The 13,231-nt window shown below is 37.2% G+C and overlaps 1 protein-coding gene across 1 annotated transcript in view; it reads left to right on the plus strand.

Annotated features, from left to right (window-relative positions):
* Window positions 1–13,231, plus strand: part of LOC112441535 (phospholipid-transporting ATPase IG-like) — a 167,529-nt gene that overhangs the window by 96,795 nt on the left and 57,503 nt on the right. The window contains 7 exon segments of the mRNA XM_059884533.1: window positions 2,300–2,428; window positions 4,223–4,326; window positions 6,670–6,720; window positions 7,638–7,702; window positions 8,051–8,132; window positions 9,022–9,172; window positions 9,765–9,962. Of these exon segments, the coding sequence (XP_059740516.1) occupies window positions 2,300–2,428; window positions 4,223–4,326; window positions 6,670–6,720; window positions 7,638–7,702; window positions 8,051–8,132; window positions 9,022–9,172; window positions 9,765–9,962 (780 nt within the window).

A 13,231-nucleotide genomic window follows, 5' to 3' on the forward strand; every position in this document is an offset into this window, starting at 1 on the left:
CAGCTGAACTTTGCCTTTTATTAGTACCAGGTCCTCAATATGAGGGTGTTTCCTGTCTATCCCCAGCAGCAGTTGGCTTTGTTCTACCTCTCCACTAGCAGGAGTTACATGTCCCTGAGACCCTGCCAGGGAGGGTTTCTTGCCTTGCTCTTAGGCACAGATGGCTTTTGCACCCTATGAGGAAAGGGTCCACAGTTAGAGCATATTTTGCCTGTTTCTCCACAGCACTCAGTCAAACCTGTATGCCTGTACCTTTCTCGTGAGCACCCAGTGGATGCCCAGAGAGAAGAACTGATGTGTGCTTATGGTCTCCTCTTTTCTCTGAGGCTTGCAGAGATTTGAAACTGTCACATTGGCCCCTCCCAAGCCTTTTACAATTGGTTGAAAATCTAGTTATTTTCTTCCTGTGCACTTTTATGACAGCCATCTCTTCCTCCTGTGCTTTGTTAATTGTGAAAGAGTCAGTTTCTCCCGCCTCTCCTCAGAGGGACTTTTTGCCCTTTGAAATTCAGTTAACTTGGTTGCCCTGCAACCTCAACTCTTTGATGAACCCAAAAAACTTACAATTCTCTTGATTATCTGACTTTTTCTAATGTTTGTCATAATGGATGGTGAGGTTCTCTTGTTGACTTTGTACAAGTTAAGTGGAAACAACCCTAGAGTTGATTGTCTAACTGAACCATGTTGTTCCCTTTCTTTAAAAGTCCTTTCTCGGTCCCCCCTTGGCTTCAGGGTGAGGCCTCAACACCTGAACCTGACCTGTCAGACCTTTGGTGGTCTGGCCCCAGTCCATCTTACCAGCCTTAACTTGCACTCCAGGTGCAGAGACCTTTTCCTATCTGAGGTGATTGTCAGTGTTATAGAAGAAATTGTGGTTTATATTTATCAGTGCCTGGGAATCATCTTCCATCCTTTAGATGAGTGTTTCCTTCTTCTGAGATGCTTTAGGATTTTGTTTGTTTTTTTGCTTCTGTGTATTTAAGCATAGATTGTGCTTAAGCAACATAAGTATTTACGGATGTGAAGGAAAGATCCAAGAGAATAAAATATTATTTACAAATTAGTTTCATTATTGATGCTGTTGTTCGTGGCTACTGATTAAAATTGGCAAGGAAAATAAAATCGTTTCTGAATAGATCTTGAAACCCTCATCTTTATCTGCCAAATTATGTAGCAATTGGAAGGCAGGTGTGTCATTTATTAGTTCCATGTTTTATAACCAGTGTGTCCAAACTGGTAAGCTAGATATTGACTCCCTAAAGTGGGTTGTCGTCTTTCACTAGCAGCCTCCTCCCTTTATCTGGGAGTGCTGTTAAAAAAAGTGTTAATTTATCATTTTCTATGTGTGCCATGGCATGGAAAATGTTGGAATGGACTGGGCTGGATAATTTCTTACATCCTTCTAAAAAATTTTATGACTATTCATAAGTTCGAAGTAAAGTAGTTGCAGAATATTAGTAATAATTTAATAAACAACTATCAGTTGGTAACTTTGTGCCGGGTACTTTGCGAACCACTTTACTTGTATCCTCATTTCATACTCAAAACCAATCCTATGAGGTAGTTGTAATCATCAAAGACACTTAACCCAAGGTCATATAGTTAAGTGGCAGAGCTGGGATATAAAATCAAGTTGTAAAGATCTGTGTTTTAATCATTATGATTGATTTCATACATTATTAAATTATGCACTAGAAATCATTCATGGTTTCTTCTCTCAGGTTTTTTTTCTACTTGAGCTTTGGGCACTAACTGATAGCAGATGAATTGTTGGAAAATGACCTAATGCCTCTCTAATTAAGTGAGATTTTCTGAGCACTAAAGAGAGAACTGTCACCCGACACTAATAGCTATTACCACATGGAAGGCAAAGCATTTAGAAATATTTATCTTGATGCAGAGTGGGAGTGCAGCTGCCCAGTGTTCTTGAAGTACTCAAATGAAAATGTATAGATTTTCTTGATTCAGTCATGAAATGATAATGGTCATTCTCTTATCAAACACCAATGCCAAACATATCAGAGAGCAAAAGAGTCTCTGGGTAATGAAATCACGTATCAGAGATTAAAGTTCAATACTCAGATAATCTGAAAGCATCGTAAGTCCTTGTGACCTTAAAGAGGACTCTGAATGTTGAGTACTATTGTTTCGTCACCTTTCACGTGGTATAGGATGCTGAGACATTCTAAGCCTTAGATGGGGAGAGGTCTTTTGCTACTGTTTTGACTTTAGTTGGAGGTATAATAAATGCTTTGTTTGGAATTAAGAACATTGATACTTATTTTTCTCTCTGTACTAGGTCGGTGATATAGTAGAAGTACAGGCAGATGAAACCTTTCCCTGTGATCTTATTCTTCTGTCATCCTGCACAGTTGATGGAACCTGTTATGTTACCACAGCCAGTCTTGATGGGGAATCGAATTGCAAGGTAAACATTCTCAGCTAAGGATGGGTAATCATGCAATATTCCGTCCCACTGCCCCTAATCTTTTACCTTATTTTTTCCTATTTGTGGAAATTCTGTATTTGAAGACAGTGTTTATATAACTGTCTTTGAAACTTCTAAGCAAATACTCAGCTTTGGGGGAAAGGGTGGTGTTGGGTGAGAAGTCCACACCCTAGATAAAAGCCACCACATTTTTATAGCACTTTTTACATTTCATATTGACATTAACCCATTCCACATTGTATTTAGGCTTTTAAAATGAAAGTGCTCTTTAGGCTGAAACTACATAGCTATGAAAATAACTACATCTGAAGGTACTCTCACCTTCATCTAAGGTACTCTAAGTTTGATCTGTTTTTTTTTTTTAAAGTGATGAATATCCTCTTTTTTAAAATGTTTATTCCTGGCATTTTGAAAATCTAAGCTATTGGCTTGATTACTTTTAAAAAATACCTTAGGGTATAGTTTGGCAAACTAGTTGCTTTATTGCAACTAGGAAGAATTAAAAATATGTGAGAGTAAATTTGTTCAAACTGGAGGATAACTGACTTCCCTGGTACTTTCTGGCACAATCAGTTCTTGTCTATCATCCAGAGTTCCACAGGGCATGAAGATTTATCCTCTATGTGCTGCTGCCTTTAAGGAAGAGCACTCATGTGCTCACCTCCGTGTATCTTCTTGAGGGCTTTCCTCCACTTGTTTATGCTATCTGAACTCAAGGACCAGGATTCAGTGTGTGGTAAAGGAACTTAAATGCCTGTTAGATAACTAATTTTGTTACCGCTTCAGGGGCATGGTGATGAACTAGTCCCATTTCAACTATTCGAAAACAAAGTTATATTTAAGGGAATGTCAAGGTGAAAATTGAGAAATCTACCTCAAGATTTCCTAATAAGGGACAAAGTTGTGTAGAAGAAGAAAACTTAACTTTCAAGTGGTTTCATTTTCCACTTAAGTTAATCTGATCAAATTAGCTAAAAGTACATAGGTTTTCAACGTCAGGAGATAGTTTAAAATATAGCTCAGGCAATTCCATAATATTCTCCAAAGATCATGCAACAGCTTTCCTTCAGCGTAAGTAGTGTAGTCTTTGAGTCTGTGTCAGCCCTTCTTTGATGATTTATAAAAGGATTCATTGGAGCCTGCCCTGAGTTCTGGGTCAATCAAGTAAGTACATAATATACCCTAGTAGAATATTCTAACTGTCTGACTAAAGCAAGATACATCATGTCTCTGCTCCTCACATGAACTGTAGCTACTTGAAGCATTTTCAAGATCATTAATTTTGCTGTTTGTGTAATGGGAACTATTGATGATTTTTTTTCTTTCTGTTAGCAAAATGTTAGTATTCTTATGACCAAAAGAGTGATTCAATTCTTATTTGTATGTTAACTTCACCATATACTATGGTGAGCAAAATAATAGGTCTCAGTTCTATAAATAGGAGGGGAAAAAAAGTGTTTTAAATTTTTCATGGGGTTTTCAGTTAATTATATGCATGGTGCAAATGGAATTTTCTCTGCTGTCAGTATCAAGAAAAGCTTTTAGTTTTCTCATTATCTTTGAAATCCCTTCACAGCAGAGTTCACTTTTTAATTATTGTAATATATTTTAAGAATAATACCATAAAGTTTATCTAGTTGGAGATGTATTCGTATTATTCTGCCAAAGCCTCTTACTAAAAACATAGTGTTCCTGAAATCAGGTGGGTGTATGATTATAATTTTTTTCTTTTTGGGGGGGGCTGTTTTTGTTTTTTCTTCTGCTTTCATCTAGACACATTATGCGGTACGTGATACCATTGAACTGCGTACAGTCGAATCCATTGATAACCTCAGAGCAGCAATTGAATGTGAACAGCCTCAACCTGACCTCTACAAGTAAGAATTACCTGGTTTCATTTTACTGCTGTCTGATGGCTTTGCTTCTCTTTGCCATCAGTATTGAAATACCCACCACTTACCAGCCTCCTTTCATTTGTGTTTTTATGAGCTGTTCCTTCCTTCTGGCAGACAAATGAATCAAATCAGCCTTGTTCACTACCAGCCTAAGATAAATTATTGTGGGCTCAGGCATCTCACTTGTGGTTTTTCTTTTATTATTTTTATTTGTAGACATGGCCGTCCATCACATTTTAAGATTATATAATCCCATAAGCCTGAGCTGTCAAACTTGTGCACTAGACAGAGTTAATTAAAACAAAAATAAAACACTTTACGTGTCATCCAACAGTAAAGAGAGAAGGAAATGTGGGACCGTGCAATTAGTAGGCACTCTATCCTTTTTTATGAGGATCATGATGAACTAAGTATTGTATATAGGCTGTTTCTTGTCCAATTGAACGGCTAAGTTGAGGGAGCAGTGAAATGGTGTGATTTCCTCTGTTTTGCTACGCCTAGGCTTTCTGGAGTAGAGTTGCTGATTAACAGTCATTGTGGGTTGTCAAAAATTTGGTATTTGATTTTTTTTTTGTACTGTTTATTTATTTGGCTAAAGAGTCGGACATGACCGAGTGACTAGCGTAGCACAGCACAACACATTTGGCTGTGCCAAGTCTCAGTTGCGGCATGTGGGATCTAGTTCTCCAACCCAGGATTGAACCCAGGTCCCCTGCATTGGGAGCATAGAGTTTTAGTCACTGGATCACCAAGGAAGGCATTTGATTTTTAAGACTGCTGATTAGTTTGGTTGATTAGAGCATGGTATTAATGAGGGTAGAATAATGGGTTTATGGCCAAATGAGCCAATTAATTATATTCTCTTCTGCCATTACAGATGGCATCCATCTCCCATGGTACTCATCTTGTTAATGAATGCTGTTGATCGTAAAAGGGGACCAAATAGTGGGATGTGGCTTACAACAATGCCCAGTAGTGGAAAAAGAAAGTTCTCATACTTCTATAAGAATTATACCCTCCCTCCTTCGTATCATTCCTTATTTTTTCCCTTCTTCTGTATCCATCTTGATAGTAGGAACTTAGGATCACAGAGCAGAATAGCTGTTTGCTGCCTTCAGGAAGCATGGAATCACAGAAAGGGGAGTGACTGATTTTGTGAGTTAGAGAGTAATATAGATCCTTACATATTTATAGGGTAACTCCTAAATTTTTCAGTTACCTTAAATATGAAGGAGATTTTTAGTGAGGGAAGGTTATTCCTAATGTCTCTAATAGATTGAGTACCCTTGGTATGTGACTTCAGAATACCTTCTATTGGATTGGCCAAAAAGTTCATTGGGAGTTTTTCTGCAACATCGTACAGAAAAACCCAAACAAATTTTTTGGCCAGCCTAATACCTCCACCACCCTAGTAATCATCACCTACATTGTAATTGCCTGATTATGTTATTTGGTGCAAGGAACACATTTTTCTTGCTTATTAGGAGGCATAGTATGGTGCAGTTAATACATGTTGAATGAATGCAGATGTTCATATTTTGTATATTTCATAATAATTCAGTTTTTCTGAAAAAAAATCATAATGTACATAGTAAAATACTCATAACATTCTTACTAAGGATTTATAACTTTTTACCATATTTTTCAGAAATGTAGATTACCATGTGCATAGCCATATATCTGATCACTTGATCAGATCAAGCTCAGTATTCAGATCAGCTGCAGGACACAGCTTGGAAATTTCCAAGATGGTAATCAATCAAGTGTTCCCTAATGGCTGTTTCTCAAAGGATGATCTCAGGCCAACAGCATCCACATCACCAGAAACTTGTGGGAAATGCAGATTCAAATTCTTACCTAAACCAAAAGCCTGGGGATGGGGCCTAGAAATCTATGGTTTAAGAAGCCCTTCAGTAATTCTGATGCATGCTCAAGTGAAAGAATTACTGAACTTATGGTTTTGAAAGATGGTTTAGCACCAGAACCCTTTCTTCACATAAATGTAAAATAGAAGCCAATTATTTATATGAAGTATAGATGAGAGGGGTATTGTGTGCATGCGTGGTGCCAAGTAGATCTTGAAAATCAACTTAGAATCTTTGTTTACATTCTTATAATCTGTAATATTTTAAAAATGAGATGAAAATGTTATATACCATATTGGTTCAACTTAGCTTTTTCTTTTAAAATTCAGACAATAGGCTTTTGTAGTTTATTGTCTTATCTTTTTTTGCATTATTTGTATTTTGATTCATTCCCATATTTGGGGTAAATAGATTTTATCTAGATATAGAAGACATATGTGCTATTATATTCTTTTTGCAGGTTTGTTGGCCGAATCAATATCTATAGTAATAGTATTGAAGCTGTTGCCAGGTTAGTTTATAATTCCTTTAATCTGTCCTTTTAGGGGAGGGATGTTTCTCTTTTAAGCCCATTAAAATAGCTAAATACTTTCTTTTATAGAAAGGGATGGGGGGAAAGTGAATAAATCTGGAGTAACTAGCCACTGATGTCCTGGGAGAGGGTGGTGTTGGAAGTGATGATGAGGGTTTCTAAAATTGTAGAACTCCAGACTTCTTTGACCATTATTCCCAAATATGTTTTATGTACTCTGTTAATTGTCCTTGGTTGTGAAGTGCCTGACCATATTGGAAGTATATCTGGAAAGCAGTGTTTTAAGGGAGAATAATTTAGGGACTAGATGGTAGACAAAATGCTGGAAGAATTAGCTGGACTTATGTAAAATGAAAGGCTTAATAGTTGATAATGAAACAATTCATATAAAAAGGGATGTTTTTTCCCCTCTTCGATCACCCAGTCAGTTATTTTAACTTTTCCACTTGGCCTTTATAGCCAGTGCTCAGAAGGAAGTTAAACACCAGGAGCTCAGTGATCCCCCCTCAAAGGCGGGTTTGCGCTCTATAAATACAGCACCATGTCTCCTTCCTTTACTTTTGCTTTTCCAGTCTTTTACAGTCACTTTTTCTTTCTGTTTCTTGCTGTCTGCTGTTATCTTGGCTTTTCATGACTCATAGTCCTTTTACCTCTGTGCATGTCTTTACCTTTTTGTGTTGCTGGCATCTCCTGTACTGTGTGCTTCTATCTGCTATACCCTAAGTAACTTCAGAGGGGAGGATTTTTCAACTCATCTTGTGTTAGTAAGCATATAAGTAGACAGATGCATCCTGAATCTTTTGAAAATAGATGTGTGCAAGAGCAAACTATGTCCCCAAAGTTGATGGTGCTATTAGTTGGACTCTTTGAATAAGTTGTGTTCATTTTTTGTTTAGGTCTTTGGGACCTGAAAATCTCTTGTTGAAAGGAGCTACACTAAAAAATACCAAGAAGATATATGGTGAACGTTTTTTTAAGATATACTTACTAGAAATAGGCCTTTTAATACCTAAATGTTCATAAATAGTGCAGTAAAAAAATTGAACATGGCATTTAATTCCATTTAGTCTAAGTCTCTTTTTAGGTGTTGGGAATTTATAAGATGGTAAACTAACTTGAAATATGACAAACTATGTTGATTAAAATTATATTATAAAAATATACTGTAAATGATTATTAACTGGTAAATAGAAGAGAGTTTAGAATTACTATTTTTATAGATTGAAAAAGTTGGTAGATCCAGCTGGGTGGGGAGTTGGGTTGACAGTCTCATTTGTAACCTCATTTTCATCGTATTGTTATTCCTTAGGAGTTGCTGTTTACACTGGAATGGAAACCAAAATGGCATTGAACTACCAAGGGAAATCTCAGAAACGTTCTGCTGTTGAAAAGTTAGTGTGCCTCACAATTTCTTTACTTGTTATTGAACTGAAATTGTTACTTCTCAATATTTCCAAGTATCAACAGTATGAAAAAACAACATAAATTGTGATAGCATTACCATTTTAAGCACTTCTTTTGTTCCAGAAACTGTGCTCATTGTTTTGTATGGCTGATTTGGTTTAATCCTTTAAGCAACTTGGAGTAATTCCTGTTAGTCTGAACACTTTACAGATAGAGAAATAGTCTTAGAGATGATAAGTGATTTACCTAAGCTCACTTAGCTATTCACGGGCAGAGTTTAGGTAAAATTTATTCTCTTTTGCTGACAGTTAATGGTTTGGGGTCCTCTAGTTGCTATATGGCACAACACAGATAATGGTCTCCTTGCAAATAATTGTGTGGTACTTGACACACCTTCAAAGCCATTTGCACAACCTTACTCTCCTGTTGCCATGGACATGCAGCATATCAGCAACACCTTCTTCATAGCTCTACTTTTGCATTAAAAGAATCCACACTAAGCTTGACTATTTCACATTTGCTTCTCTACCCTCTATTCCAAACCTTTAGGATTCAGGTTTGGAAACAATCTACTCCTTTTATAAGGGTTGAGTAGGTAATGGTGTGTGTGTTCTGTCACTTTATAGGATCCTTACTAAAGGTGTGTTGAGCTAATCAGCCATTTCCCTTTGGATTATGGTTAGGACTGGCTTTTCCATTTTACCAGTCAAGAGTAATGCTTTAGCAGTGATGACCGAGGTTCACCCATACAGGCCTGCACTATGGTTACACGTTGTACATAGGAGAAGCTTTAGAAAACTGAACAATTTAGTCTATACCTAGTTGATATCTTCAGTATTTCAATGGTTTTTAAATTCATAATATCTTATTTTTCAGATCCATTAATGCTTTCCTGATTGTGTATTTATTTATCTTACTGACCAAAGCTGCAATATGCACTACTCTAAAGTATGTTTGGCAAAGTACCCCACATAATGATGAACCTTGGTATAACCAAAAGACCCAGAAAGAACGGGAAACTTGGAAGGTAATTTGTTTTATGCTGAAAATTGTAACCCTAGTACATTGTGACAGGGGCACCCTTAATTGAAATACTGCTTAGATAATGATACCTTGGTATTAGGGATTTCTCTTGGTTGTATGGTAGCCCCAAGCCATTAACTTTAAGACATTCTAGTATTTTTTTCTTAACCCTAGGCGTATATCCTTGTTTTTAACTCTTAGGTTAAGAGTTTTAGGCAACTGGGCCAAAAGGTCTGGCATGTTAATATGTTACGAGCTTGTGATATATCATGATAGAAACATAATGGATGCCTACATGAAAACTTTGATCCTACATTCATATCTGAGGGTGGGAGAAACAGAGACCTTAAGGAAGTTTAAGAAGTATTAAGTCAAGGTACATTCACTAAACAAAAGTGACAAAATTCAGGATGTTTTACATGTTTTCACATGCTATGATGATAATGTTGACCAATGATATAGTGTCATTGGGAAGTTTCTTTTTTATAGCAAGAGCAGTGCTTTCAGCATTGAAATTAAAAGATAGAAAGTGTATATTACACTTGCTTGATGGAACTGTGTATTTAATTATCATGAACTATTCCCTTTTTTTTTAGGTTTTAAAAATGTTCACTGACTTCCTGTCATTTATGGTTCTGTTCAACTTTATCATTCCTGTCTCCATGTATGTCACAGTAGAAATGCAAAAATTCTTGGGCTCCTTCTTCATTTCATGGGATAACGACTTCTATGATGAAGAAATTAATGAAGGAGCCCTGGTAAACACATCAGACCTTAATGAAGAACTTGGTCAGGTAAGAAGTCATTTTTACTTAAGGTAACATAGTGAAAATTGCTTTTATTGTAGTCTGGATCACCAGTGTTTGCGACCATTTCACATTTGGAAATGTAACTCAATAAAAATTTCTTTATGCAGGCATGTAATGAAGGCAAGTGATGTTATCTTAACTATAGTGTCAGTTTTTGCTGGCATTTTTGAGAAAGACCCGATTTATGTATTAAATTTGAATGTTACAGAAATTCTCTTTAAAGCTCAACCTGTTGGTGGTGTTGATTATGGGTTATTGCTTTGAAACAGGAAACAAGTAGTCTTCATCACCATCTATAATCATTTAGGGATAGAATGTGGGATAGTGTAAATAAAGCTATTTTATAAATACATTTTGTTCCATAAACCAAATTGACCAGAGTTGTCCTATGGACATTTTCTTGGACATTTCTGATCAGATGGAATATAGACCTAGAAAGCAGAGTTGTTTATTCTGTGCAAGAATTTAAATGAAGGGAAGATGTGAGGGCATGTACTCCACTAAATGCTTTTTGCTTCATGTACCAGTATAGTTCAAGCTTTGAACTTCTTGCTAACCCAGGTTGTTTTCAAATGCTAGGCTGAAGCCTAGCTGTAATTCTTCAAGTGGTGACTTCTTGGGTTCTTTTCTGACTAGTTTTTGCGTTCTGAATTTACTATGTCACGTAATGATTTTCACAAGCCGAGGGGAGTGTTTTGGCTTGCATTTTCTTCTCTTTATATTTAGAATGTCAAGGCTGTGGAAATGTCATTTCTGGGACTAGGAGATGCAGAATCAGTTAATGGAACTGTGTGGCTGAAACAGGGCCTCACAGTTGTTTTAAATGGTGCTGATTTGCACGTATACCTCAAAACTCTGCTCCTGAGTTCAGTCTCCCACTACCCCCACTCTGTATTTCTGTTCTTTACACAACCTTTGCCTAAACTAGAGTATCCTCTTGACAACTAGTCACAAGGCTGAAAGGATTCTCCAGATACCGTTGTGTTGAGATCTGACTCTAGGACTCCAGGATCCCAGAGGGTGGCATCTGCCTCCCACAGAGACACTGAGTCACAGAGGATAGAATAAGCCGTGAACAGGCAAATGCCTTTCCCTTATATATTGTTCCCAGAAGTTTCTTTTATAGGTCACTTCAGTGACCACAGCTGAGCTTAGCCTTTGTAAACCAGAACTTTTCATCCAGGGACTGAGCCTGGTAGAACTGCTCTAGTCCCAGCAAAAGGCATCACTCTGCAACTCTTTTGCATGGGAAAAAAAAATGAGTTATAAGCCACCTCTGGTGAACTTTTCCCTGACAGCTGATCTGCCTCTTCTAGATTCAGTGCCTGACTGCATGGATTAACCTACCCAAGGGTGAACATGGCTAGTCCCCAGCTGCTGCAAATAGAACAGCCATCTTTCCACATGTGGCACCTAATTCTCATGAGAGATAGGCAGGATATCCAGGCCAGACCTCCACCTCATCAGATTCCATCTTATCTACAAGGATGTGGTTTTGTTCCTATCATCTAGACTTATTCATACTTCAGAAAGTAAAATAGAGCTTTGGATAATGATCTATTAATAATAAATATGATCAGTGAAAACAAACCAGTTTTCATTTTAGCCACCACTTCTTTCCCCCACTAAAACCTGCTTTTTTGGTTATGATCATCATTTAACCAACTAAGGTAATAACCAGACCACCACTTATATTTGTACAGTATAAAAACAACTTACCATCATACCAACTTACATCAGCTTGTATGTGTAGAAACAACCTAAATGAAAATGCAAGGAAGTCTTCAAATGATTTCGTTTTGCATTTAGTGGACCAGTACACACAAAATCAAGTGTAACCGGTTTCCTCCTTGATGAGTCATGGTTTAAAATCTATAGGACTTTTATTTTACTTAAGAGCAGTGTCAATTTCCATCAGTACCATTGCAAACACTTGCTTAACCTCTTTCAAAGTGACCCACATTGGTATTAAAAGAAAATAGGAAGATATGTTTAGAACACTGTTTGTCTTTGACTTGAAAAGCAAAAAGAAGTAGACTGCTCAGTTCAATTGGAATAGAATGGGGTCTTTTATGATTAGACATCTGTCCTTTAGACAACCAAATGGTTTTAACCTTTAAAAAATTGTGGGGATAGCCTGTGCTTTCATATCCCCTCTCAGTCTCTCAGCTATGCCCAGCAGTATGCCAGAGTATATACTCTGATTCCAGTAATTCAATCTAGTGGTTGTGCACTAAAGTTCTGTGTTATCTAAGATATGTTCTTGGTACTGGGAGCTACTGTTACAAAGTAAACAAGAAAACCTCGAGTTGTTCACCATATAGTTGAAGAAATTCACTTATTGTACCCTAACTGTAGCAATGTGATGATAATCAGAAAAATTATAGGAACTATGAAATGATGGAAAGAGTCCAGTACTGTGATTTTGATCAGGTCAGCAGCAATGACAGTCAACATCTATGTAACAACTTAGAGCTTGCAAGCATATTTAGTAATCTTTACAGCTTTGTGCAGCAGCTTTGATTATTTAAGGCTAATGTTTAATGTTCAGAGAGATGGGAGTTTTTCCAAGGTCACAAAGTTACTGGGTGGTGGAACCATGACTCCAGTAGAAGGTCTTCACTAAGTTTAAACCATAAAAAATATTTTGGCCTGTAAACTAGATGATTTCATGTGTTCAGCCTTTATCTTAGGGCTCTCTCTATTCTTAAACAGCTATCTCACTTTAGGCTTTCTGTCCATAAATTGATGACTTTGAGCTTGCTTGCTGATAGAGTAGGTCTGCAACCGGCTCAAACCTACCACTAAAGAGGAAGAGGCTGATGAGAATCAGAGGCAGGCAGTAGCCTCTCACTCATCAGCCCTGTCTCTCCTATGAGGATACTCTTTAATAATAGCCAATCTTCTCCTCCTCTTGTCCTTAGTATAGTGCATATATTAGATCATTGGTTCTCAGAGCATGAGCTCAGGAACAGCAGCATCAGCATCACCTGGGAACTGATTAGAAGTGCACATTATCTTGTCCCACCCCAAGAGCTACTGAGTCAGGAACTCTGGGGATAGAGCCCAGTGATCTGAGTTAACAAGCACCCTCCAACTGAGTGTGCTGCAGACTACAGTTTGATAATCCCTCTATCATGGTATACTTTGTTGGCCTATACCCTTGAGATTCATTGTAGACAGATCCATACTGTACAAACTGTTATATATAGGCAAACAATTGCACTTTATGTTTTTAAAGTTAAAGTTATTAC

This window comes from Bos taurus, unplaced genomic scaffold (genome assembly GCF_002263795.3).
Source record: "Bos taurus isolate L1 Dominette 01449 registration number 42190680 breed Hereford unplaced genomic scaffold, ARS-UCD2.0 Super-Scaffold_1723_ScbfJmS_2085, whole genome shotgun sequence".
Taxonomy (NCBI): Eukaryota; Metazoa; Chordata; class Mammalia; order Artiodactyla; family Bovidae; genus Bos; species Bos taurus.